Below are 24,735 nucleotides of genomic sequence, written 5' to 3' on the forward strand. Positions count from 1 at the left end.
AATTCGTAAAATTAGTTTACATCGAAAAAAAGAAAAAAATACTTTTAATATATTTATGATTATTTAATTATCGAAATATCCTTACGTCTCTAAAACTTAATGTCATAGGTGACATATTTTCATAAAAATTACCTAGTCAAGAAATTATCGCCATCGTATTTACACTAATTTACTCTGATTTATCACACTCTAACATAAGTAGCAGAAAAATATAATTTTCGGTGATTTTGGTAATATAACGATATTTCAATACGTTTATACCTGAGAATTTATCCATCACAAACGAATTATTCAGAGTTCGTTAGAGTTGAGATAACTAATGACCGTGTTTGACTCGTTTAAAATTCACATATTAATTGCTATTCTGTAAATTTTTTTTTACCATTAATCACCTATCGTGATTTCCGAAAAGCATTGGTATCGGTAGAAAATAACTTTTTTTCACTTAATTTCTATGAATTTTTACGTTTTCGGATCTCTACTATCCGAAAAACAGGTCTTTATAAAAATATTGGACTGTCTGTTGGGTTTTTGGTCTGTCCCAACAAACTCTCGCGATAATCTCGGAAGCGGTCGGTTAAAAAATTTTTTAATTTACATGACTTTGTAATTAAACCATGCTCATTAAAAATTGGAAATTATATTAAAACAAAAAAAAATTCCCAAGACGCAAAAAACTCCAACACAGTTTATACGACGTTTATTAAAAAACTTATACAAATTGCTATAAAACGAATAAATTACCGTAATAGGAAACAATTTAATGAAAAATAAAGGAACTGGCCATGAGAAAAAAAGAATATTTACGACAAAAGAATTTGATCATAGTTGATGGTACTTCCAGTAACTGAATTAGTTTGTAAAGTGATGAAATTTTCGCGATAAATACTATTTTCACGGCTAGTTGTGATCGAAATTGAACCAATTAAAATTGAAAATTCAGAAGGCATAACTATTCAGGTGTACGTTTTAAAAAAACGCTTTTTTATCCCGCGTAGAAAACTTGAACTGTGCTAGCACTTGTAAAATTTCATATTTTAATACAAATCTAGATCACAGTTTTGTATACTGTGAAATTCAATTGAAAATTATTTATTGTTACGTATTGAAAATGAGTTGTTTTACATAATATTATTAATTGAATTAACTTGAATAGTCTGTAGCTATACTGGAAATTGAAAAGAGAGGGACAGTGTGTATGTCGAGTTGCAGCACGTCAGGCGTATTTGTTAAGTGACTGAATACTCGCGAATTATATCTGCAACGAAACAGATTGAAATGGAATCGAGCGCACTTGGAGTGATTCATTAATCAGTTTGGTTTCACCAGTGAAAGGTAGCCGTGCATAAGTAATTATACAACACGGTTAGCAATGGAGCATTTTAGGGAGAGTTTCTAAACGACGGTATTTGTAATAACATTTGTAAACTGGGCTATAGATCATTTGAAATTATTTATCATTCTTAACTAATGATCTTCACTTTACAGCTGGATATCTTAGGATTATACGAGTAGATCATTCTCGTAGATTTCATTTATTCTACATACGTTACCGCTTGTGTCTTCCTGGTGATTAATAAGACAACAAATATTGATACTGAAACTACGTTTGAAGATAGAATGTGTTTTGCTGTAGGTAAATAATAATGATGCTTGAATGTAGGTGTGATTGATTCTTCCACGATGACAGAAGGAAGGTCCGTTGTTAACTAATAATACTCAGTTTAATATTAGCTTTCACTTATAGTGGGAATATGATTATGGAGCGCTCTTTATCACTCATGACGAGGTGTAAAGCATGGAAACAATTTAGTTCACACGTAGAATTTTGTTTTGCTCTTGTCTCGGGCAACGTTAAATTGGAAGTGGGGCAGTACGTATAGGAGGAGCTGGTCGTTTTGTGTACCAGTGAAAGTACTTCTCGGTGGAACAATATTTCGATGGAATAATCAATCCCCGGATCTTATGAGAAAACAAGAATTAGTGTTTCCATTAAGCGTTTTCGGACAGTCACAAAATCAAGACTAGTTTTCGAATTGTAAAGAGTGTAAACAATGGACACTGTAGAACAGATATTGCCTTGAATCAAATATTCGATAGATCATAGCCACGTGGAGCTGAACACCCACGATTATATTCATCAGGATATTCATCATGTATCCAGTCTGCGGTTTTCTTCAAAGTAAGAGTTTGAAGGCTTGAGTTTGGGAAGCCTTTACGTTTCTGCCGAGGACAATGGCGAGTGCAGAAAACTGTAGGAGAGGTCGTTCAAAATGAATTGCTTGGTTCTTTTATATCCGTTAGTTACCGCCTTTCGCTTGGCTCGTTAAAAAGAACAAAAGAGCTGGTGTTAAGTGAAACATTCACTTTTAATAAACTCATTACTAAACTTCACCACACACGTGCAGACTATTGTTTAATTCCGATGTCGAGAGTGTGAAGTGTTTCGAAAGTGGTTGAACCCAAAGAATTTGTGTGCATATGACAACGAAGTAATTGATCGTTTGACTGAATCGATGAACTGCAATGAGCATTGAGATTTGATATCAAATCTTTGTAATATCATCATTATAAATGCAGATCAAAGTCAATCGCATATCAGATTGAAATGTATTATTTCCACTGTTTAGTTCCGATTTCGATTAAGCTATGAACAGAAGTCATCACAGAAGAGCAAAAGTAGACTTGAAGTGATCAGAACACGGTTAAGGATGAATGGCGGGGCCTTTGAATTGAAAGGTGGAAATGAAAAAAAACTCTAAAAATCTACAGCAATGTTATTTGCGTCGATGATAGAAAACGTGGATGAAACAAGATCATTATACTATGCAAAGAAACGAATCTAAACAATTTCGATCATCACAAGCTAAAATATTAGGAATTTAAGGAGAGGTTTTATAATTACAACGTTAAATATGATTAAAATCTGGTGTTTCGTATCCACTTTCAATGTCTTGGGGCATATATCGTTCTCGATAGATATCTCCAGAGATCGCCTAAAAAAATTTTCACTGCTCGTCTCCAGAGTAGATAAAAACAGATTTGTGTATTGAGTAATATGAGTTCGGTACAACTTACATTGGTCAACAATTACATTCGCGCGTTTTAACTTTATTGCCATCTAAAGTTTCTCAAATGTTTCTTGAAAAATTCGCAGGGTTCTAATCAGTGAGTAAAATCGACATAAAGATTTTAGAATGTGATAAAAAATACCAGAGTTTAATCATTGCAAACTTTCTACTTCTGAAACCTTTTCTTAAAATGTTGACACTTTGTCTCGTGTTATTCGAATTTGCTCAGATTCGTTTTTCTTACAAAATAAGGGTGTTGCTTCATTCATGTTTACTAGCAGATTTTAGAACCAGTTACTTCGGTTCCTCTCACTGTTGGTTTAGGTCAGATAAAGTGCAACTTGGTGTTTATTGTAAGTAATTAAACTCGGCGCTGTAACGAGAAAATAAAAAAATCCTTCTCCTCATCTTGATCTAGTTGTCGATCAGTACTACCTGTACCGCTTGACATTGATCTTGGATCGTTAGTGTCCAGCATTTGCGCACCGTCATTGCATGTTTTTAGCCCGTATCGAAACTGAGTAAATATAGGTGCACACCTCACAAGCGAAAGTGAGAGGAGAAAGATCACGGGATAAATAATAGTTCAACTTTTGCTTTTATTCAACGGCTGGTTTGCGCTCCGTTACCGGACTGACAAGAATTGATCGGCGATCGTTCATCTTTTTATCATACTTTTTGCTTTCTTCGTACAGAATGGCGTCGTTAGTCATGAAAATTTAGGAGTACTGCTGCCGGCAGATCAGCTCTTACCAGTGTCGAGCAATTCAAATCTCGCGCCCATTATTGCGGCAAAAAATATCGCGATTTAATGGAGGTACGAAGACAGAAAAAACTCGTCCTCGTTGTCACCTGACGTTCAGCGAGCTGCTCTCTAAAATTCCCTTCTGCACCGAAACATTTCTTCCTCGATATTGGTTTCGTCTTAGATTAAGTTCGTCTTGACGAATGTTTTTCGAATTTTCACTTTTTAATCAAAACGCGAATGCGGCTGCTTATCGCAAGCCTGTGGTCATCTGCACTTTCACTGACGAAGTAATTGTTGATTACTTTACTCAAGGCAGGGACGAAAATTATTCTATTAATGGTAAAGATAATCGTACATGCGATTTCCTTTACCTACTATCTAGTTGCACAGACATGCTGTACAGACTGCAGGCTTAGATTCAAACCGCAAAAACGGAACTCATCAATTTCAGTGTAATTTCCGGTTTCTGATACACGCATGAGATCTTCCTTATTGTGCATAATTGTGCGGAAATTCATAATGTGGGCGTGGTTTAGTTCCTCCGCGAATTCTGCACCGTTACTTATCCAAGCGCTGGTGATTTTAATTGTTGGACTATATTTATAAACGAGTCTTATTTAGAGTCAATTCTTTAAAAGATTCGGACACTGACATGACTTTGAAAATGTTGAAGAGATCTCCAATCAAATTCGCAGACACATAGTATAGCTGTAAGAGAAATAGCTTTGAGTTTTGCACTAGCTTTGACATCCATAATTCGGGTGCAATGGCATGGAACCAGAAGAGAATTTATTGCAGGTAAAAACACATAACGTGTGTTGGTTCTATCAGCTTGTAATTGAACGTGACGTTGTCGCAAGGGGTATTGGAGAATTACTCGTTTTAAATTGTGTGAATAAACCGACATTTAACTCATGCGAACTTTCTAGTATCTATGGGAAACTCAGCCATGACATTCCGAGTCTTCTCTAAATTAACCTTAGTGTTGAAAAAGGCTCGCAGAACATGCTTGTTAAGGAGACAAAAATGACCAAACTTTGTACAGCATATTTTGAATTAGAAATGGTTTGACTCGCGTTAATCTCATTTCTAATACTCTTTCTTAGTGAATACTTGTAATTTTTGTTTTAATAATATGATAATTGAGCAAGTCAGAAAGTTATCATAATTTCTGCTTGTCGGAATATCGTGCGATGAACTTAATTTTTTCAAAAAAATTGAACGCATGATACGTTTCACTGTGTTACTGAGAGCTATTGTCTCGTTGATACTATCGAAGCAGCATTCTTTCGATAATTGTAGCGTACTTCTTGCAGGTATAATGACTAGTGGACACACTCGGATGCACTCGAATCCAGTCTCCATGGAGAAGGGAAGAAGCAGTAAGCTGCAGGCAAGGAATCGGAGACCGGAGAAGGTTGAGAAGGTGCTGGGAGTTCGCGACGAGGAGTAGGAGACCTTTCTTCCTCGACGGGAAACGGCAAGTGAGCGGGCGACGAACCCGGTTACCGGAAAAAAGAAGACACTTGCGAACGTAGGCAAGTCAGTTAGATAGAGAGTGCTTTCTTCTGATCTGTCACGGTGAAGGTCCTCATATATAAGCCACTGGACGCTCTGAAATGGTCAGTGAAGTTCGCCTCACTGTAAATACCACCCAAATCTCAAAAGCAATCATGTTCCGATTTGTAAGTCTCCGACGAAGCAGTTTTAACCCCTATTTCTTCTAAAACTCAAGAGCAACACGATTTTACCATTTTGCCATATTATTAGTTTGATAAAAAATTTAACTCACCGGAAGTTTCGAATATTTATCCACATTTCTCGTACCAATTTCTTGATATATTGATATACTGACTTGACGTATTCACTCAAGTCACTTCCACTTACTTAATGCCCAAATTAACGAGCCCATCCGGTGTCCAGTACCCCAATAGTTCCTTCCCTGTCATATTGCCAAGAAAATTATGCAAGTAGTGATATTGAACTGTTTGAAATCGCATAGTTTCTGGTGACGGTGGCTTTGGCCACGGCGAAGGCGTCTTACTACTCCGGAGGTCACGGACTCTCAGTTCAACCTAAGTTCCTCTCGCAGTCTGTGCATCTCCAGGAAATACCCACTAAGATCATACGGATCACAAAGACTGTGGCTGTCAAGGTTCCTGTGCCCTACCCAGTTAAGGTGAGTCTACAATCCTCCTGAAGTTTTCTGACTGAACTGCCATTTTGCTGGCGATTTTGTTCTGAAAAACGAACCTCTGATTCATCTGCTTCATGGCATACCGATCCCACTGTTCCACCGTATTCCGTGTCACCACCAGTTTACTTAAATCAATTCGTGTTTCACCAGGTTCCTCAACACATCCCGGTTCCGGTACCGGTCAACCATCCAGTGGCAGTTCCTGTGCCTCAGATCGTGAAGGTGCCCCATCACATTCCGATCGAGATATCGAAGCCGGTGCCTTACGAGCTCCAGCAACAAGTACCCCTCCTCGTCTCGAAGCCAGTACCTTTCCCGCAGCCAGTAGCAGTTCCACATCCGATTGCCATAAACAAACCAGTCCTGTATCCGGTGCCCCATGCGGTACCTTACCCACAGCATAGTGAGTCGACCGGTTACGAGCAAGGTGGATACAGCGGTGGCAGCGACGAAGGCACCGGCCACGGAGAACAGAGCTACAATTCATACACCGTCGAGTCTCAGGGACAAAATTATGATCAGGGTAGCCACCAGGGTGGCTCAAATTACGGAAATGAAAATTTCCACGGATCTCAGCCGGACTACTCGGCCCAGCACTGACTCCCAGGAAGGATTAAAGGACGAATCTATCGCCGTGACCAAAGTCGTCGTTAAGTTTTTGTTTGTAATGTTTCTTGTTGATTCACCCTGTAGGGCTTTTGTTTTGTATGTGTTTTTCTAATAAAAATTAGTGCATTTACGGCACCCAAGAAACTCTTAGCTGGTCATCACACCCTGTCATGTCTGGCGCTGCTCCGAGCACCGATAACCTTTGTTAGGATTTCATCCTTGAGAAGGTATTGGTCGGTCAGCCATACTTGGGCCCTGCAGTAAGAAAGCTAGACAATTTTCTCCCATGGGATCTGTATTTGAACTTCGCAATGGCCTTGTGTTCCCTTAGGCTATCCCTAACTAACTTCCGTGATATACTGACAAGTGTCGGCACGATGGTGAAACGTTAGTAGTATCAATCTAAGTTTCTTTGTGCAATTATCGAGATTCAAGACTGTCGATATGCCATTAGATCAATGATAACATTTCATGAATTACGTCGAGCGTAATAAGCTGTTTACTGCTGGTCGGAGCAACTTTGTTCGTGAGCCTGAACGTATGCAATCCGTTCAACGCAGACGTATGTTTGCTTGCCTTTGGACAGGATCACAGTAAAACCGGTCTTCGTTGTCAGTACGTCCAACTTTCTACTGTCTACCGATAGTATGATCTGGATCAAACCATGGCTGGGTGAGTAAAAAAGTAACGCCCAGCGAATGAAACCGTTGAAATATAGATTGAAGTGTGTTGGTTGAAAGTTACAGTTTCTGGTAAGGCTTCAAATTGTAAGTGGATGAAGCTTACTTTCGAAATTACAGTTGGTACACGTGAAAAATGATTTTTTTTAGCAATTGTTACTAGGAAATACGCACGGGTTTGCATCATGATTTCCCAATTTAAAGTTTTGATTGATGAGATATCCTTGAGAAGATCAGTTGGGGTTCAATTTCTGATAGATTTTTCTGTTGATGATAATCTGAGTCTCAAAAAGATATACGAAATTTTGCTCGGCTCATATATCTATTTACTAAAAATATTCGAGCACACTTATTTTTATTCTAAATCTTATGTCGCAATTTCTGGGAGAGTCACTGTTTGATTTATCAATATACAATAACGTACACAATACCTTGAGTATTGTTTTTTAAAAACTTGTGAATTCATTTTTAGATTGTCATATCATAATTTGAAGTCCACGTCATTGCTAACAATAAGAATTAAACACTATTCATCCGTCAACTCTCTCCAAATGCTAATTATTTTCTCGATAATAACCTTAGTGTGTATCAAGAGTTTGAAGGAATCGATGGAGACAAACAAAATATGTCTATCCGTGTAAGATGTCGTTTTCATCGATCAATAAAACTACATTATTCATTACCCGATAGCAACTAACTTTTTTGAGCTTGAAATACATTCACCTTTGCTTTATACCACGATTGGATTCGAGGGATATTTCTAAAAACACTGAAATTAACGATTGATATATGTATCAATCATTAGATACAGATAAAACAAATATGTTTTAAAAAACATGAGAATACAGCATGAACTTTTTTACCAGATATTTATTAACTTTTTAACAACGTATTTGAATAATTAGTCTGGACGATATGTGAAATTTCAATACTTATATTCTGCAGATCGAGGTGTGGTGAATAATTCCGCAGATGACAGTGACCTGCGTGACTGAAAATCGTGACTGAAAATCTTCATAATTACCGCATTTTGTTTAAAACTATTCGCATAACTTCTTTCAGGTGTTTGTCCTAGAAAGTCTCATAATCAAATCATATACAACAACCATGTGAACGTAAGAAACGTTTTTTTTTACCCAAAACGTAGAAATTCCCCCTTAACTTTTCCTACGTTTTAATTTCACCTAGGTACGCCTATTTTTGTCCACAAAATTCACAACGTATGCAACAAAAGAGCGTGCATGATACTCCCATTAAAATGCGTCTTCAGCTTTGAATCTTGATTCCCACAATGATCCAGTTCTGACGTGACTGCAGCTGATGACTACTTTGTGGTCAAGTTGTTAATCTTTCAACTGCCACACCCATCTTCAATGGTAAAATTTTTATTTCAAATGATAGATCTTTTTCCGGATCCAGATACTTAAGAATAGCAATTTGAAAAGATTAAATTCGTTTGTTGTCTCAGCTGACGATAAATAAACTCTTAGTCAATTTTTGGTTTTCAAACTATCTTCAAAATTTTCGAAGGCTGGAACTCTCACTAACTCTCCACTCAGCGCCAGCAGATAGGCAATTCAATCTACATTCAAAGTGTGTACTGTTATTTCTCAAAACATATTCTTATTAGACAGTGAGTGACCGAGTCTGCGTCATTTACCAAGTTAAATGTTTTCAGAAATGGTTGTACCGATCCCAAATGTAACTTCGGTTGCCTATCCGCTGGCACTAGGCGGAGAGTTTTTAAGAATAACCGAATGTATCTATTCAATGTAATATTTATTTGCCCACCGTAACGCAGTTGATGTTCTCTCGCAATCGAAGGATGTTGGTGAGCTGAAAATAAATACTTTTATATATTTGTTCACTATATATAATAAATTATATTTATAGTTGCACTTAAAGTATTTATCAAAGTAACGTTTTCATGAGCCACTACGATTTTTATCAGAAAAAGAAAACGAAATTATAAATTAGTGTTCAGATATCGATTTTTTTTATTCAAAATCGGCTTAGGTGATTAAACGCCCGTAGATTATTTCAATTTTACCCCTCGAAGGCATTTTTTCTTTAGAAAGTCAACAATAGTAGCTCAGTGCAATTTCGAAATATGAAATATACGCTCATAATGCGTGATTAAAAAAGTGTTTCGGAAAGATTGTCGAGAATGCGTCATCACAAAATGGTATTGAACCAACATACCAGATTTTTAACCATTTTGAAGCAATTCTAAATGCGGAACCATTTTCAAGAACTTGTTCGTATGTTGGTATGTTTTTCATCACCTTTTTAGGAAAATTTTCGCATTTTATAAATATATTACTTTAATAACAATTCAATGCGAAACTTTCTTGTTGAAAGTCAACAGAAATAAAATCATTTCGATCCCATTCACTGCTTCCAAGATTAATGTAAATATAAACAATAGATAATTACTATGCAGGTCTCCAGTATTAAAATATTCCTGCATCGAAGATCATCACTGAAGATTTGTATATCAAATTTTGGAATGCTTACGAGTAATGTGAGGTCTACATACCTTGAAATTGATCTTATCGTTGTTTACAGATACTTCATGATATTTTGATTGTTTTTCAGGCTACTCGTAAACTATTATTACGAAATCGAGAAGATAAAATATTTTCATTTCGAGTCATACCGTTTACTAAATCGAGAATTTTCGGCACGTGCTCGACTATCTTCGGATCTAAAACTAATTCTTTCGAATGTGCTGACTCGTTGATTTCAAATATTTAGGAACAAAGGTACAATTGGTTCGAAAAAAATCACTCACATGTATATTTAACATTTTTTATTGAACAGGAATGTCAAAGTTCTTATTATATCTAACACACGTAGTACGTGTATGTATAATGCAAAAGGCATCGCAATGTATAAAACACGTGCATGAATGTATATTTTTTTTTTTTTTTTTTTTATAAAAGAAAAATGTACATACATGCCGAATGAAAGTTTCGAAAGAATGAGAACATTAATAAAATAAACACTATTGCCCTGAACGATTTCGAATGTCCGAATAAGGAGCACTTGTATATTCATAGTTCAATTCAACGAATTGAGGGTGTTAGAAAACCATCAAAAGCCAGGACAAGGCTTCCTCTCTTTTTTTCCTTATCCCTGCTTCCGTTTCCTTTAATAAGTCAGCAACCGGTTCTTCGTGGAAACGAAGTCTGTGCAATCGGCACAATCAATTCGTAGAATAAAACAGTTTCCGATTCGTGCTCCTTCCACAACGAGACTCACGTTTACCAGGATGAGTAGCTGGACGCACCAGACCATCCTGAGTTCCATCCGTTGTTACGCTCGACGACAACTGGGTGCGAAACGGCGACTGGGACGTGCTTCACAACGGGGACAGGGTAGGGCTGGGGCACTCCAACTGCGTAAGGGGCTGGAACGTGGACCTTGACGGCGTACGGAGCGGGGACTGGGTAAGGACGGTCCACCGGGTAGGGTACGTGCTTGGTGACCTCAACTGGGTATGGCTTTGGCACATGGACGGGGTATGGCCTGTCGACAGGAACCGCGTACGGCACCTGGGGGGTAAAGAGAAAATACGATATTACACTGGATCTGTAATTACATGTAGAACTAAGGTAAATTACTTAATGAGGTAGTGACAATAAGCCAGACAGGCTGGTGACACACCAACTGCTGCGCAACCGTTTTATACTATTATGGGTATTTTTAAGGCATTGGATCATAGTGAATGGACTCTGAGTTTGGGAAAGTCGGACCACTGGGGCCATTCGAAGTTTTAGGCGACATTGGAGAGAAAAGTTATGACAAATGTAATAGTGGCAGTTTGGACCTGAAGTACAGGTGATGACTTGTTGGTTTGAGAGTCAAAGAATGATTAGAATGTCAAGTTATTGATCACGAGTATGTAACCTGTGAAAGGAAATTACATCTTGATGACTTTCACTCACGTATACAGACAATATTGCGGATTTAGACTCTTGCAACGTGCTATTGTACAATCGAAATGTTCAAACATGCTTCTTGCGTACGTCTGAAAAATTTTGTACTATATTATAGCTAAGTGTATTTACTCAAAGCAGTGATTTTAATAACAAGTGGTAACCAACCGAATGTCAACGTTTAAAAAATGGTCACTCTACCATCCTGATTGGACACATTGAAATGTTGGCAACGGAGCCAGCGAGGAAGTGCGACAAGAAGAATGATCGTTTCTTTTCTCTAATCATTCACGCAGGCGATTCAATTCACGCTGGTAAAGACGTTAGCATAACAGGGCGATTCAAGCTATTGCGTAAGGATGAGAATCAGCGATTGGGTGTTTTCAGCATGCGTAGAGGAACGAGAAGTAATAAGCGTCTGGTTAATGGAGCGTGGATCGAGTCCGAGGTCTTCCTTGGTGAACCGCGTACGCTACCTTGGGCCACATCTTCCCTTCCTTAAGACACGCCAACGATCTCTCCATCGTCGTAACGCTATTCCATTCCTCGTTTTAAGATGGAAGGGAGTGGTTCAGGGATCAGGTTGGAATTTAAGCAGAGAGTGCAATTGACGGTCACTCACTTTTACGGGAACGGCGACGTGCTTCTCAACGGGGACGGCAACTGGGTGGGGAACCGCCACTGGGACTTCCTTAGTGATCGTCACTGAGCTGACACTTTCGCCCAAACCAAGACCGGAGCCGTAGCCGAGACCAGATCCGTAGCCAAGTCCAGATCCGTAGCCGAGACCAGATCCGTAGCTGAGACCAGATCCATAGTTGAAGCCAGATCCGTAGCTAGATCCCAGGGAAGAGTAACTGTTGATGCCGAGACCGGAGTTCCATCCGGATCCGTAGCCGAATCCAAGAAGTCCTCGTTTGTCCTTCTTCGTGTCCGCTGGTTTAGCTGCAGCCTTGGGAGCATCGGCAACTGGTGCTACAGCTGCTTTTTCAAGCTTGGCTTGTGGCTTGTGTTCCTCCGCAACGGCGAGGGCCACGAGGGCGAAAAAAATTATCACCTGAAACATGCGTCTTAGATTAGGTTAGTTTACGATAGCGAGACTATGTACGAGTGTGCTCTAGGAACGCTTTTTGAAACTGCAATTAATGAGCGTTTGTTAGAAACGAACGAATGAATGCTTATAGCATTTGATTTCAGGTCGATTCTTATTTCAATGTCAGAATTTTGTACGAATAGGAACAAGTTTTTACACAATGCTCCATTGACAGGGTTATTTCGGAAAAAAGAGTAATTTCAATTTTAAATTTAAACATTTGTGACAAACATTCTAATATACAAAGACCGACGACTTAAGATACTTCGTTTCTGAAGAGCTAGAGAATGCAAGAATTGTAATCATATTAAGAATCAAGTCAGAATCACGTGACAACCGAATCATTTTCTGGAATATAATCATTGGTTGATGTTACTATCGTGAAGTACAGATGATTAAAACAATATAATGAATTTTAACTACCGTTATTTAGAAAACAGTTATAAAATGAGTGAAAATACGAATTTTTTTTCATTTCTTTTTTCTCGTAAGATTTCTACAATTTGTAAAAATATAAATCTAATCCGAGTTTGTATAGATCAGCATTCGCCAAGATCTTTAAAACTAACCGTACTAGACCCGGTCAAGTGACCGGTTTTACTACGGGAAGAATAAGGATATATAAAGTGCCGGTAGGATTAGTGTTAAAACGTCTCCTGGTAATTGATCCAGTTTCTAAGATCAAGAACCGCTGAACGAAAGGTCAGTATTAAACGCGTGTTGACAACGGCCTTAGTTTTGTCACGAAATCGTAGTCTCGTAATCTCTTGGTGAACGGCTTTCTCAAAAACGCGGTTTGGTGTTGACGTAAGTTCCGAATTTCAAACACCTCTTATGATGCTGTTAGAATGTGATCACTTGTTGTTTATAACAGTTAAACCGAGTATGGCCAAATTGTACCTTTGCGTTCATGCTGCTGTGCTTGTTTCGAGCTTGCAACTGAAGACTCTTCGGAGATGGTCCTCTTTTATACGAATCGCAAACCCTCCGCAGGAGGTACCTTCCCGGGGGGCCACGACGCAACGACGCGTTCCTTGCGTAATTTTTCCAGATCTACATCGAGGACCTGATACTCATTTTGCGCGGAATAACACACATCGACGTGGTTGCACTTCTTTGGGTTGGTGCTGGACCTTGACGTTCCGATCTTGAAGCTTGCAATCTTCCCCTTGAATGTCAAAATATGCAAATCTAGTTAGTGGTTCGATACACAGATACCAGCACCTTTTTTCCTTATCTTAATATTTTTCTTCGTGATTTACGATAATTTTGTCCGAACAGATTCGCTCCTAATCATCGCGTTCACTCTCTTTTCAATCCAATTTAACGTATCTCAGTTTGAAACCGAGAATGATCTTCTTTTTGTACTCCCTCTCTCGTTCCTTCTTGCAAGATAGTGGAATGTCGAAAGTAATTTTTTCTTTCGTCCAGGGAACAAAGAATCTCTTCTCCATGACCTCGACGAACACCGATTGTTTCACAGACGTGTGAAACGATTCTATAGTTCTACGGCCGTTTCCATTAATATGTATAAATGCAGCAGGTATTGGTACAAATGGGATTGGCGGATCTTTGTCTTGCGAAAATAAAGTTAAAGCTTTGTAATAAAAGTGGCATATTGTATAGAATGGTGAGTCCCAAGGGGAGACACGATCATCAGTAGCAGGGTCAGTTTCTGGGCCATAAACGAGAGTTTCGATTCTTGTAAACAAAAATTGTGACAAGGTGACCGAAAGATATTTTCGGTATCGCATTAAAACCAGATATTCGAAATGCAGGTATCACTAGTAAATATTTGAGGAATTTGTCCGGTAGTCGAATAATCTTTTTTGCAATTCTGATGACTAATTGGCGCGCGTTACGCGATGATTAACAAGCCGATTAATCAAGGTTTATATAAATTTTTGACAAATGACAATTTTCGCGATTCTAGTTACGTGATGGTTTTAACAGTTGTGCGACAAGATTTGACGCAGGCATATATTGCTCAATATTGAATTCTAGCAAGCAAATCTTATACATATTGCGTTAATTCTTATACACGCTTAGTAGCAATAAAATTAAACGTGTGAAGACGACACCTGGTACGTTCCATTCTTCGGTGGGTAGCTAGAAAAATTTCTAAACGAGTTCCAAACCATCGCTACTCAGCGCAAGCAGTTGCATACCGACTTATATATTATGACGTAACGAGAATCTTATTTATGGCACGCAATTCTGTGTATAACGTACGTTACATTATACGCGTAATGTAGTCTAGTGAAATTTTTCAATATCGAAACTCAAACTTTCAGAATTCTCCCACTGATCTACCGGGCGGTAATTTATCAATATGTTTGCGAATCTGAAGTCAGCATGTATCTCGACGTTATATTAACATCGTGATTGAGCCAGACGAAAATATTTGTCCGGCAAAACAGACATTTTTTAAATAAATAACAACCGATAGTTCACCCCGCTATCTATGATAGCTTCCACAGGGTAGAAAAAATTTCAATTTGTATTTTCCATGGCTCAAAACCATGCGGTTTATTAAAATACTATTATTGTATTCAGTATTAGCTTCAAGCATCTCATTTTCAAAGCGGAATCATTTTTTCTGCTCGGTGATGAATGAAATAAACGGTGGAAGTTAAATGATGGCGTATAAATATGATTCGGGCCAGCATAACATCATCGGCGATCCGATGGAGAAATTGGTCCGTGAAGGTTGAATGGTTCCGGTATATGTATATGTGGGCCTGGTACAGAATTTATGACGTTTCAAAACATTATGTGGATCCCGAACATAGAACGTTTCGTAATATATTTCAATGGATTTTATATGATTTGCATTTGACATTTCAAAAAAAGTAGCAAGTGTGTCATCTGAATAGAGAAGAACAGTCGAGTCGCCAGAAGATATGATATAATGGGAAATTTATTTCGGTTACAATTGGTGTATCAATCAATTACAGTTAAGTATCAGAATCGATTATAGATTCGTTGGTTTCTCTGCCGATGGCCTCGAAGAGATGTTTACGGTATATGAAATAAAATAGGAAACACTTAGAAAAATTTCGAGTGCTGCATGATGAATGATGCCTTTGAATTTTTAATTGTACATGAACCTAGTAAAAAATGAATAAAAGTAAATAGAATGAAGTCACTATAAAGACTTTTCTAATTTAAATTGAATTAAATTGAATTTTGGCAGTGAATTATAGATTCAAGAGGGTAAAAAATTTCATTGTTTGAAAAAAAAATTCATTTATAAACTTTCAAGTAAGTTCAAATATAATTGAAATTTATTTGTCTCTATAGCACTTTATTTCTCTGTGTGAGTCATGAATGATATTCCAGAATTTTAGATTGCATAAGTATATGAAAGAAAAAAATCGTCGCTTACGATTCCCAATCATAGAATTGAGCTTTAGTATTCAGAGCTATATAACAATCAATTTTGAGGAAAATTTCGATTCTTTCCATATAGTGTGGAATTCAAATTTCGTTGGCATTGAACCTGTGAGAATTGAAAGAACTTGAAAAAGTATAAAATTGGGCCAAGTTCAAGCTAATGGGATACAAGATAATGGTCAGCCGCAATATTCTTATCATATCACCAAGGTGTGCAATATATATATATATATATATGTATTTGATGACATTATATCATAACGAAACATCTACACCATAATAAAATGTAAATACGGCCCAAAAAGACTTTTTAAAGATATCAATAACAAATTTCACAATTTTGGGATAAAACAAATATGGCAATCGTCGGAGTAATCTAACCGATGAGTTGCGCAGTGTGCTGTTCGCGTAACACTCTGGACGGACAGTGAAATAGGTTCATGCATATAAAGGTATATACATCCATATTACATATATGTATATATATATTATACATCTGCGAAATTTCAATCATTGGACGAAATTGTACGGTCTGTCACCGGCGTGAAATTATTATGACATATTTTGAAGCAAAAACAATCTAGAGACGCGTCTGCTATTAAAGGTCTTTTGGTTTCACTTCCATTATTTTTTGCACTTATGATAATAATTTAACGAAACTATTACGTAGCGTGCGTTGATCATTACTTCTGCATGAATATACCTATATATATATATCAAAGGTGCGTGAGTAGATACGTCAAAAGTACATTTATATGCCTAGTATATACATACAGACGTATGAATTTCGCGTACGAAATCCAACCGAGAGTATATATATGTAAATATGTCGAGCGTAAGGTGTGGGTATAAAAAATCGGTAGAAAGAATCGTTAATGGCTACTTATGCGAGCGTTATTAATGCGATGAAGTAAAGCATGTCAACGGGGTGCAGATATCGCTTGCCTGTCTCGCGAAAAGGAGACAGAGATCGAGCTGCAAGGTGGGATAGGATGTAAGATGGGATGGAAGTGAAAAGGTTCTCCCTCTCCCAGCCCCGTTATTTTTGCTACCGAGGACCGGGTGGATTGCATAAAGAACACGCTGCGCGCTGGTACACAGATTTCGAAACCGGAAACTCACACCATTTTTACGCGGTTGCGCCGTTTATACTCGCTGCAGTCTTTGCCACTGTGTTATATACCTCGCCAGAGTAAATAGGCATCGTGTACTTACAGGTACATAACACGTATGGACGCATTTCTGTATTTTTCAGCATGACCGACCCTTTCGGGCTTCTTACGTAAACACAAGTGTACCGAAACGATTTGTGCTTGGATAATGTTACATCAATCGCCAGCTGCACTCTTTTTTTTTTTTTTTTTTTTTTTTTTTTCAGGACTCATGGAATTGAAAGTCGAAATTTATAGACCAAAGTTAATGAAAATGGAATATTGAAGAAGGGATTCGACTTTTGTACTCAGGGTGCAAGAGACACTTTCAAAGGGGTTCATAACTCTGAAGTCAAATCTCGTTGCGCTCTTCATATATCAAAAGTGTTGAGGAATTACTGTAATGTTATCTTGGAAATTGCCGCAAGGATCTTGTTTGCTTCATTACCATGCTGATGTAATTTTTGAGTCAAACTAAAATTGCTAGAAAGTTCAATTTTGTACCCAGATTCGGCATATTTGGCATCAAACTGCAGATTTCGAGACGCAGTTCTCATGGGAATGATTCATGATTTGAGTGTCAGGATTCACTGGCAACTCAGGGCGTTTTATAAATTATCTGTTATAGACTTCACAAATTTTTTACGGTAATTCTGGCGTTCTTCTCGCCGTCAGATTCTATGGTTTAACTAAAACATTTCTTTCGTTTCACCCTGTAGTTACGATAGCGTTGTTACAATTCCAGCGAGTGCTTGAATATAAGGTTCTCGATGCAAGGGGTATAAGGATCGGAATGAGAGGATGTTCGCTAATTGGTTCACAAAAAGGATAATCGGCTCTCGATTAGCGGAGCATTGGATTGTTGAAGAAATGACGTTCCGAGCTTGGAGTTTTTTTCGAAGTAACCTGACAGTTGAAAATTTCATCCAGAGCGAAGAGGATGGCGTTAGCTGGAGTCAATTAATGGCGACAAGGATACAAAACCAGCGAAAACACTCGGAGTGAGTTTGGGAGTAAATCGTCCTGTATTCTGAGCTGTGGAATAAAAGAAAACTGACAAAAGATTGGGTGAGACAATGGGACTAAGGGAAAATCGAAGATCGTCACCAAGATGTTGTTTGCAAAAAAACAGTAAATTTTCATTAGTCGCGACACCGCCCTCGGAGGATACGTTTCTTTAAAAGTACTTAAAAGAAAAAAAATAAGCAACATTTTCTAAATTTGCTGGCGATCCAATATCTACCCAAGCGAAGACTCTTCCTGTTGTTGCGTTATAGAAGATCAGAAAATTAATTAAAGGTAATCAGTTTTCTCACTTTCCGAAAGGAACCTCTTTGTGACTGGACTAATTCACAGTTCATTCTCAGTTAATTATCGATCCAAGAAGTTTTTATAAAAATGATTAACCGACACATATTTTGAAAATAATGTTCGCAGATCAGATGAGTACCTCTTAACAAAAAGAGTCCAACTTTCCTCAGCCGAACAGCCTGAAAATGGTAGCGAAAAAACCGCCCCGCAACACCGCCCTCGTCCTCTCGGCGATCCGGAAGCTGCGGGACATCCAGGGCACAACTTCGCGCGAGATAATGAACTTCATCGCCTCGGAATACGACGTCTCAGGCCCCAGCCTGAAGCGCCACGTCCAGATGGCCCTGAAGCGCGGCATGTCTTACGGCTTGATCCATCGCGCAAAAGGGTAAGTTTGAAAGTGTATGACAGTTCAAAGAGGAAAATAATTCGACGAAAGAATGACCTCAAATTCAATTAATTGATCCTCCACAGCGGTTACTACCTCTCGAACCCTAAGGGGCTGACAATCAGCTGCGACGACTTGGTGGATCGTGGCAGAAGAGGAGGGTGCAAGGGCAGGAAACGACGCAGGCGAAGGAGCAGGCGCGGAAAATGCGGACGCAGGCGATCCCGCAGGCGAAGGAGGCACGGCAGGGGAAAGTGCAGGGGAAAACGCAGCAGCAGGAGGAGGAGGAGGGGCAGGGGGAAGAGGAGGTGCGGACGTCGAGGGCGCAGGCGCGCAGGCGAAGACGAGATGGACGAGATGGCCGCCATCTTGCCGCGCGACAGCCCCAGAAAACCCACCAGACTCGGACGTGGCAAATTCCCTGAGAGGGGCGCCACTCGCAGTAAGAGTCTTAGCGATCGATCTTCGGCTACCCGGTCTTCGGGAGGCAGTGCGGCTCTCGATGGCCAGACGCCGCTGTAAGCCAAGCGAAAGTCGTGGGGTTATACACCGGTGATTTTTTCTTCCTCCTCTTTGAATCAGATTTTTGTTTTTCTTTGACATTCGTTGACGCTCGGTTTTCTTTTGCCTTTTACAGCCGCCGAGGAAAACATCCGCAGTCGTGAGAGGTGCGAGGCTGGTTCTTCTTCTTCGCCCCTGGTGTGACTTCTCGAAAAAAAATGATCATCCGTTCGGGATGAAATGAATTTTTTTTTCACAACACACATAAAACAAACAAACAAACAAACGGTGTCGTCGTACTTTTAATTTTGCTAAAAATATTTTTTTTTTTTATACAACCTCGTGTATTTGATATATATTTTGCCGCTGTTTTTTTCAACATGTCTGTTTTTTTTTTTTTTCCTTTTTGATCAGTTTATATATTATATTATGCGCAAATAAATCTTTCATGCAATTTTTCAATTACTTGCCGAGTTTTTCTTTACATCGTAGGACGAGAAGTTTTTTTCTTTTTCAGGTGTAGATGGTATTGGGAAGGATCAGGGGCAAGTTCTAATTTCGTAAGATGAGGTCGGGGTAACGCAACATCTGATAGGTGATCTACCCGTGTCCTTTGTGTGAGGATGTGTCGAAATCTTTCATTTGCACATAATTAGTACGGCGCGTTATTATAGGAGGTCACACCTCGGTACTTGCGAAACAACGACACTCACGATTGTCTATGAGTTAGGATAACTGTTTTTTCTTATGCATACCTACTTCTCTCAGGTTTTATCGCAAGTAAAACAGTTCGTTGTGAAAACCATAACCTAGAAAATAGAACCGTGGAGATGACGATGATGAAATCGAGGAAAGTAAAAGGCATCATAGTTTTTTGGTAGTTATTTATAAAAATTTTATTATCTTCAATGAAACATTAAAAAATTGATTCATCACGCGAACTCTTTCGCGTTATGGTATACGATTTTGGTGAACAGGCTACAGTGATCTCTACGCTTCTGTTAACGACGAAGTTTTCATTCGTGATAACGGTGTTTCGGACTGTCGTCCTGTTCCCTCCTACCAGCCGTGGCCATATCCCTCGTAAGCGCCACCGTAACCACCATGGCCTCCGTGACCAACATAGACCGGGACTGTCTGCTTTACGTAGACGGGAACTGGGTGCGGGACGGCGACGGGAACTGGGGAATGTACCTAGAAAAATAAACGAATAATTAAATGGCTGTGCTTCTACTATTAGAGGACGAAGAATTTTTCTCAGAGTTTGCTCAGGTTGGCCAAATTTCGTAGCTCGTTTTATTTGTGTCAGAATTACCTTGGTGTTATCCACTTTCTGAATACACATGCTGATTTTTCAAGAACTTTTTTTCCCGGTGGAATTTACCAAGAATGGATTCACACCGGAGCAATTGACTGGTTCTTTGAAATACGCTTGATTCTCTTGAGGTTGGAATTCGTGAGAATTTAATATGAGAGGCAAAAGTTTGTGCTTAGGAAACCGGAATAACTTTTGTATGAATTTAGTATTTTTTGCTTTCTAACTGATCATGATCGATTATTTGATATCTGACGAAGTCGGAATCCTTCGATGCAGGTTGAAGAACTGCTTCAATGATCCATTTAGTTCTCATATATTTTAATCTTATTCATTGTAACCTTTTATTTTCAGAAAAATTCCTAAATGACCCGGAACCAATAATTAATTCTAAAATCAAATCAGAGTTTGATCAGATTTTGATGCAAGATTGCGGAGCTGAGGATTTAAAGACTTCCAAGTCAACTAGTGTGACAATCGTGTGATGAATCGAAAAAATTACTTGGAAACAAGAATATTCATGCATCCTTGAACGAGTAAAAAAACATTTATCTTTGAGAGCAGCATTATTATTAATATAAACTATACGAGGCCAGTATGAGTTGACTATCACACGTGCGAAAAAAACATAAATTCAGTTAGCTTGTAATTATCGGATGGAATTTCTGTTTTTCAGATGGCGTAATAGAAATGAAAAAATGAGAAATGAGAAATTATTGTTTCATAATTTTTCCCTATTCATAGCACGTGTTTGCCTCCTACTTGTCAGTTATCCTAACAAATCTTCTCAATTGAGTGCCTGAATACTGTGCATGAAAATTAACCTACACTGCAACAACCAGTCGTCCATTCTAATGGAGATTGATATCAGTCTAACGTGGTTGCGAGTTCAATTTTTTCCGAAGCATCAATCTTCAACCCACCTTGGTAAACCATGAGTATCAATTTACATGCAACAATTACGTACTCTACTTTATGCAGGATCTGTAAGGTTCCATCATGATTTCCTACATCATTACCACACCCACGTTACACTGGCACACTACACTAACCGTGTCAGAAAAATTCTTTTCATATCTCACCTTGACGGGGTAGGGGGCTGGTACTGGCACCTTCACGGGGTAAGGGGCTGGAACGGCTACCTTTACGGGGACTGGGTACGGCCTGTCGACAGGGACGTGGACGGTTTTGGTGTGGACCACTGGGTAGGGAGCCGGTACAGGTACAGGCACAGGGTGGGCGACTGGTACCTGTAAAAAGTTTGAGGTTGTTGTTAGGAACCATGAAAAATGTCAAGCTCTCAGGGAACAGGATTCCCTGGTCCAGCAAAAAACGTATATCAGGATGATAGTAAGAATGGTTTTATTCTCAGAAGCATGGAAGAGTCGATTTCCCCGAAATGTATCCGTTAACTAACTAAACCCGGGATGATGTCGATGGATGAAAAAAAGTTCAGTTAAAATTTTCAGACAGTAGGCAAGACGTGTGATTGCTCGTTTGAGATACGTTGATGACTGTCAATAAGCCCAAAGTAGAAGCTGAGTCAACCTCATACACATGACATCCTTAAAAATATCAAGCCAAGACAACGTCGAAACAAAAATTAAAAATCGTGTAGGACTCGGTATACCGAATGTAACAGGATCAATAGAAAAAAATCGGTAATTATCGTAATTTCAAAGTCTTGCGAAACTGTTCTTTCACGATGGAACGTCAATTTATAGTCCACTTCTAAACCGTTGACTATAAATTGGACTTTTGCGAACGTTTGTAGTTGACATGTAGTCAATTGTTGGCTTCAAATATGCCCTTTTCATTGTTCTCCGATCAGTTGGCTTTATTTTCTGCCGGGAATAAGCCGAATAAGAATGCACTTTATGTCACATGGGCTTAAAAGCTCTTTTCCTCAACCAACCAATCATCACCATACCTTGACATGAACAGGATAGGGCCTGTCGACGGGGTAGGGATGAGCCACTGGAACGGCGACAGTCTTTTGGATGGCAACGGTTTGGATGTGACCGTGTCCGTGTCCATATCCACCGTATCCGCCATATCCATAGCCGGCATCCCATCCTCCGTGTCCCAGGTCGAGTCCAAGGCCTCGCTTCTTCACGGCTTTGTCTTCGACGGCGAAGGCCATCGAGACCAGCATCAAGCAGACCTGCGGGATCAGACATTACGCCACAATATGAATATGGGTCGAGGGAAATCCAGCGCCGTGTAGGCGGACTCAGCGTTTCCTGGTCTGTTCAAGTCGCACGTAGCCCACTCGGGACAACGAAAGCCTTGTGCTTGGCAGCCGCGACAAACTTGTTTGCTCCTTGAGGATCGTTCGGTCTCAGGACTGTCTGCTCACACTTTTTTCAGCGTGTAATCTGATACTCGACCAGGTTTACGATCTACCAGGATTTTATCGCCTGGTTGTGACAAGTATTTGTTCTAAACTAGTAAGCTACTGATCGAACCTATTTTCCGACATTGGCTAGACTTTATTTAACGCGGAATCTGATCTCTACTCGTGCTCAAGAATTACGCGTAAGAATCAGTTGGGCAGTGATAATTTAGGCTATTTTGAACGTTTCGAGTTTCCGGATCTACTGGTGCAACTGATCAATTTTATTTGACTAATTGCTGTCGCGATTTGAACTCATATCGATGGTCTTTGTGAGAACTGATTTTTTCGAAAGGAATACGCTAGACGAACGATTTTTTCTGTCTAAGGATAATTGAATGACTCGTCAAATCCTTTATCCATCGTTTGACTATAACTGCCAAAAAAGACGCTGGACTACTTTTCCAAAATTTAAATAGGGTGCCCCAAAAATAAAAAAATACAAGTCGAAGCCCGCCTTGGGCGAAAAAATGATATCCTATAATTTTGAATTTGCAAACGTACCAGAACTCTCATGGTGGCAGATTAGCTGACCGTCAAGATACACTGCTTAGACCGGTAAATGAAATCGGCTCTGACGCTATTCGGTAGAAAACCACCCTTTATATAGGGAGTTCACTTTCATTTTGCCTATGCACCCCGCCAATAGGAAACCAATAGCGATTGTCGCCCGTTTGCCACACCTACCTCAATGCATTCGAGTGTGTGCGTGTGTGTCTAGCGCTGATCTAGTCTTCTATGAAAATGTTCGTGTGTTTGTCGGTGTAGTCGCGTACCTGCATTTAGAGCACGGGAAACCACTGGTAGGGATATATTAAATGCGGGGAAAATCCTGCAGCAAGGCTTAGCCAACGGTTGTATAACACGATGCAAATGTGGGAATGCACGTTCACGTACGACATATCGTAACATTTAATCACACGGTGGACACTCTAAGGATTTACGCTTCTGCGTTGTTTCATGAAAAATTCGCTAAAACCATAAAATACAAAACACTTTGCAACGCTCGTTCCGTGCACGCAATGCCCTCGTGATTTCGGATTGAAAACAAAGTGTGCAGTTTTTTAACAAGCGTTTCTTCTTGCTTGTACGTTCATTTTGATCCTTCACTTTGAGAGATCGTAAAAACTGCAACCTCGCTTCTTTCAAATTCTTACTGTAGCTATAGACAGACACTTGACACATACACCCTATGGCGTCTCCTTCCAAAGACGAGTAAGTCAATTAGTAGCCTCGGTATGTTGGAAAAAATGTTTGTTATTCACGATTCCAATAATTTTGTCTCTTTGGGACTGAATAATATTTCAATATGCTAAAGCACGATTGCACATCGTTCATGCAAAGTTGTTTTTTCTTCGCACTGGACTCGGTCCATTTTTCGGAAATTATTTGGTTGGAGGTTGAAAAGGATGCGGTTGCGATCCTATCATCGATCTTTGTGATTAACGGACTGATAAATAATTGATGACTGGGCAGTTTTTCATCGACTGGGATATACACCTAAATTTATCGCCTTATTTAACTACCGACCAATATAAATCCTGACTTTTTAATCACCCGAATGATCAAGCGGATCTATTTAACTGCGATATAGCTAATTTTTTTTTCTTTTACTTATCTGCAGTTCGTGCATTTATTTTTATTTTCTACGAATAAAATCGCCTGTACTCGAAATCTTCTCCAGTGATCACAGATAAGATTCTAAAACATTTGGTACAGAGTCAGAATTCATTTCCAACAATGTTTCGAAAGGAGATGAATTTCTTCATTGGGATTGAGTCGTAAATTTTGAACCTTTTAACTGTCGATTAAGCAAGCGTTGAAATTTTTTTAACAGACCTTCAGTAACAGACGGGAATTCTCATATTTTCGCATAATATACGAGTATCGATCGAATTAATTATCAGCAATCCGACATGCATATATCTGGTATCACCTA

General features: G+C 39.1%; 4 protein-coding genes across 5 annotated transcripts; 2 read left to right on the forward strand and 2 right to left on the reverse strand.

The window, feature by feature from the left end:
• The first annotated feature begins 5,356 nt into the window (after nucleotides 1–5,356).
• On the forward strand, nucleotides 5,357–6,769 carry LOC124413123 (MAGE-like protein 2). The gene is made up of 3 exons (XM_046893496.1): nucleotides 5,357–5,504; nucleotides 5,822–5,998; nucleotides 6,167–6,769. The coding sequence occupies exons 1-3, from the start codon at nucleotides 5,439–5,441 to the stop codon at nucleotides 6,614–6,616; spliced, it is 693 nt and encodes a 230-aa protein (XP_046749452.1). The 5' UTR covers nucleotides 5,357–5,438; the 3' UTR covers nucleotides 6,617–6,769.
• A 3,329-nt stretch (nucleotides 6,770–10,098) lies between these two features.
• On the reverse strand, nucleotides 10,099–13,266 carry LOC124413121 (tetra-peptide repeat homeobox protein 1-like). Of its 2 annotated transcripts, XM_046893495.1 has the most exons (4): nucleotides 13,240–13,266; nucleotides 12,026–12,303; nucleotides 11,869–11,995; nucleotides 10,099–10,862 (listed from the first exon to the last, which is right to left on the reverse strand). In XM_046893495.1, the coding sequence occupies exons 1-4, from the start codon at nucleotides 13,249–13,251 to the stop codon at nucleotides 10,572–10,574; spliced, it is 708 nt and encodes a 235-aa protein (XP_046749451.1). In that variant the 5' UTR covers nucleotides 13,252–13,266; the 3' UTR covers nucleotides 10,099–10,571. The 2 variants fall into 2 exon arrangements, with proteins under 2 accessions (XP_046749451.1, XP_046749450.1); XM_046893494.1 differs by having other exon boundaries at nucleotides 11,869–12,303.
• A 4,651-nt stretch (nucleotides 13,267–17,917) lies between these two features.
• LOC124413613 (pre-mRNA-splicing factor CWC25-like) lies at nucleotides 17,918–19,107 on the forward strand. The gene is made up of 3 exons (XM_046894334.1): nucleotides 17,918–18,185; nucleotides 18,324–18,585; nucleotides 18,672–19,107. The coding sequence occupies exons 2-3, from the start codon at nucleotides 18,383–18,385 to the stop codon at nucleotides 19,105–19,107; spliced, it is 639 nt and encodes a 212-aa protein (XP_046750290.1). The 5' UTR covers nucleotides 17,918–18,185; nucleotides 18,324–18,382.
• An 861-nt stretch (nucleotides 19,108–19,968) lies between these two features.
• On the reverse strand, nucleotides 19,969–23,376 carry LOC124413124 (cuticle protein 63-like). Its single transcript, XM_046893497.1, has 4 exons — nucleotides 23,301–23,376; nucleotides 22,332–22,565; nucleotides 21,484–21,651; nucleotides 19,969–20,280 (listed from the first exon to the last, which is right to left on the reverse strand). The coding sequence occupies exons 1-4, from the start codon at nucleotides 23,310–23,312 to the stop codon at nucleotides 20,146–20,148; spliced, it is 549 nt and encodes a 182-aa protein (XP_046749453.1). The 5' UTR covers nucleotides 23,313–23,376; the 3' UTR covers nucleotides 19,969–20,145.
• Between the last annotated feature and the right edge of the window lie 1,359 nt (nucleotides 23,377–24,735).

This window comes from Diprion similis, chromosome 12 (assembly GCF_021155765.1).
Source record: "Diprion similis isolate iyDipSimi1 chromosome 12, iyDipSimi1.1, whole genome shotgun sequence".
Taxonomy (NCBI): Eukaryota; Metazoa; Arthropoda; class Insecta; order Hymenoptera; family Diprionidae; genus Diprion; species Diprion similis.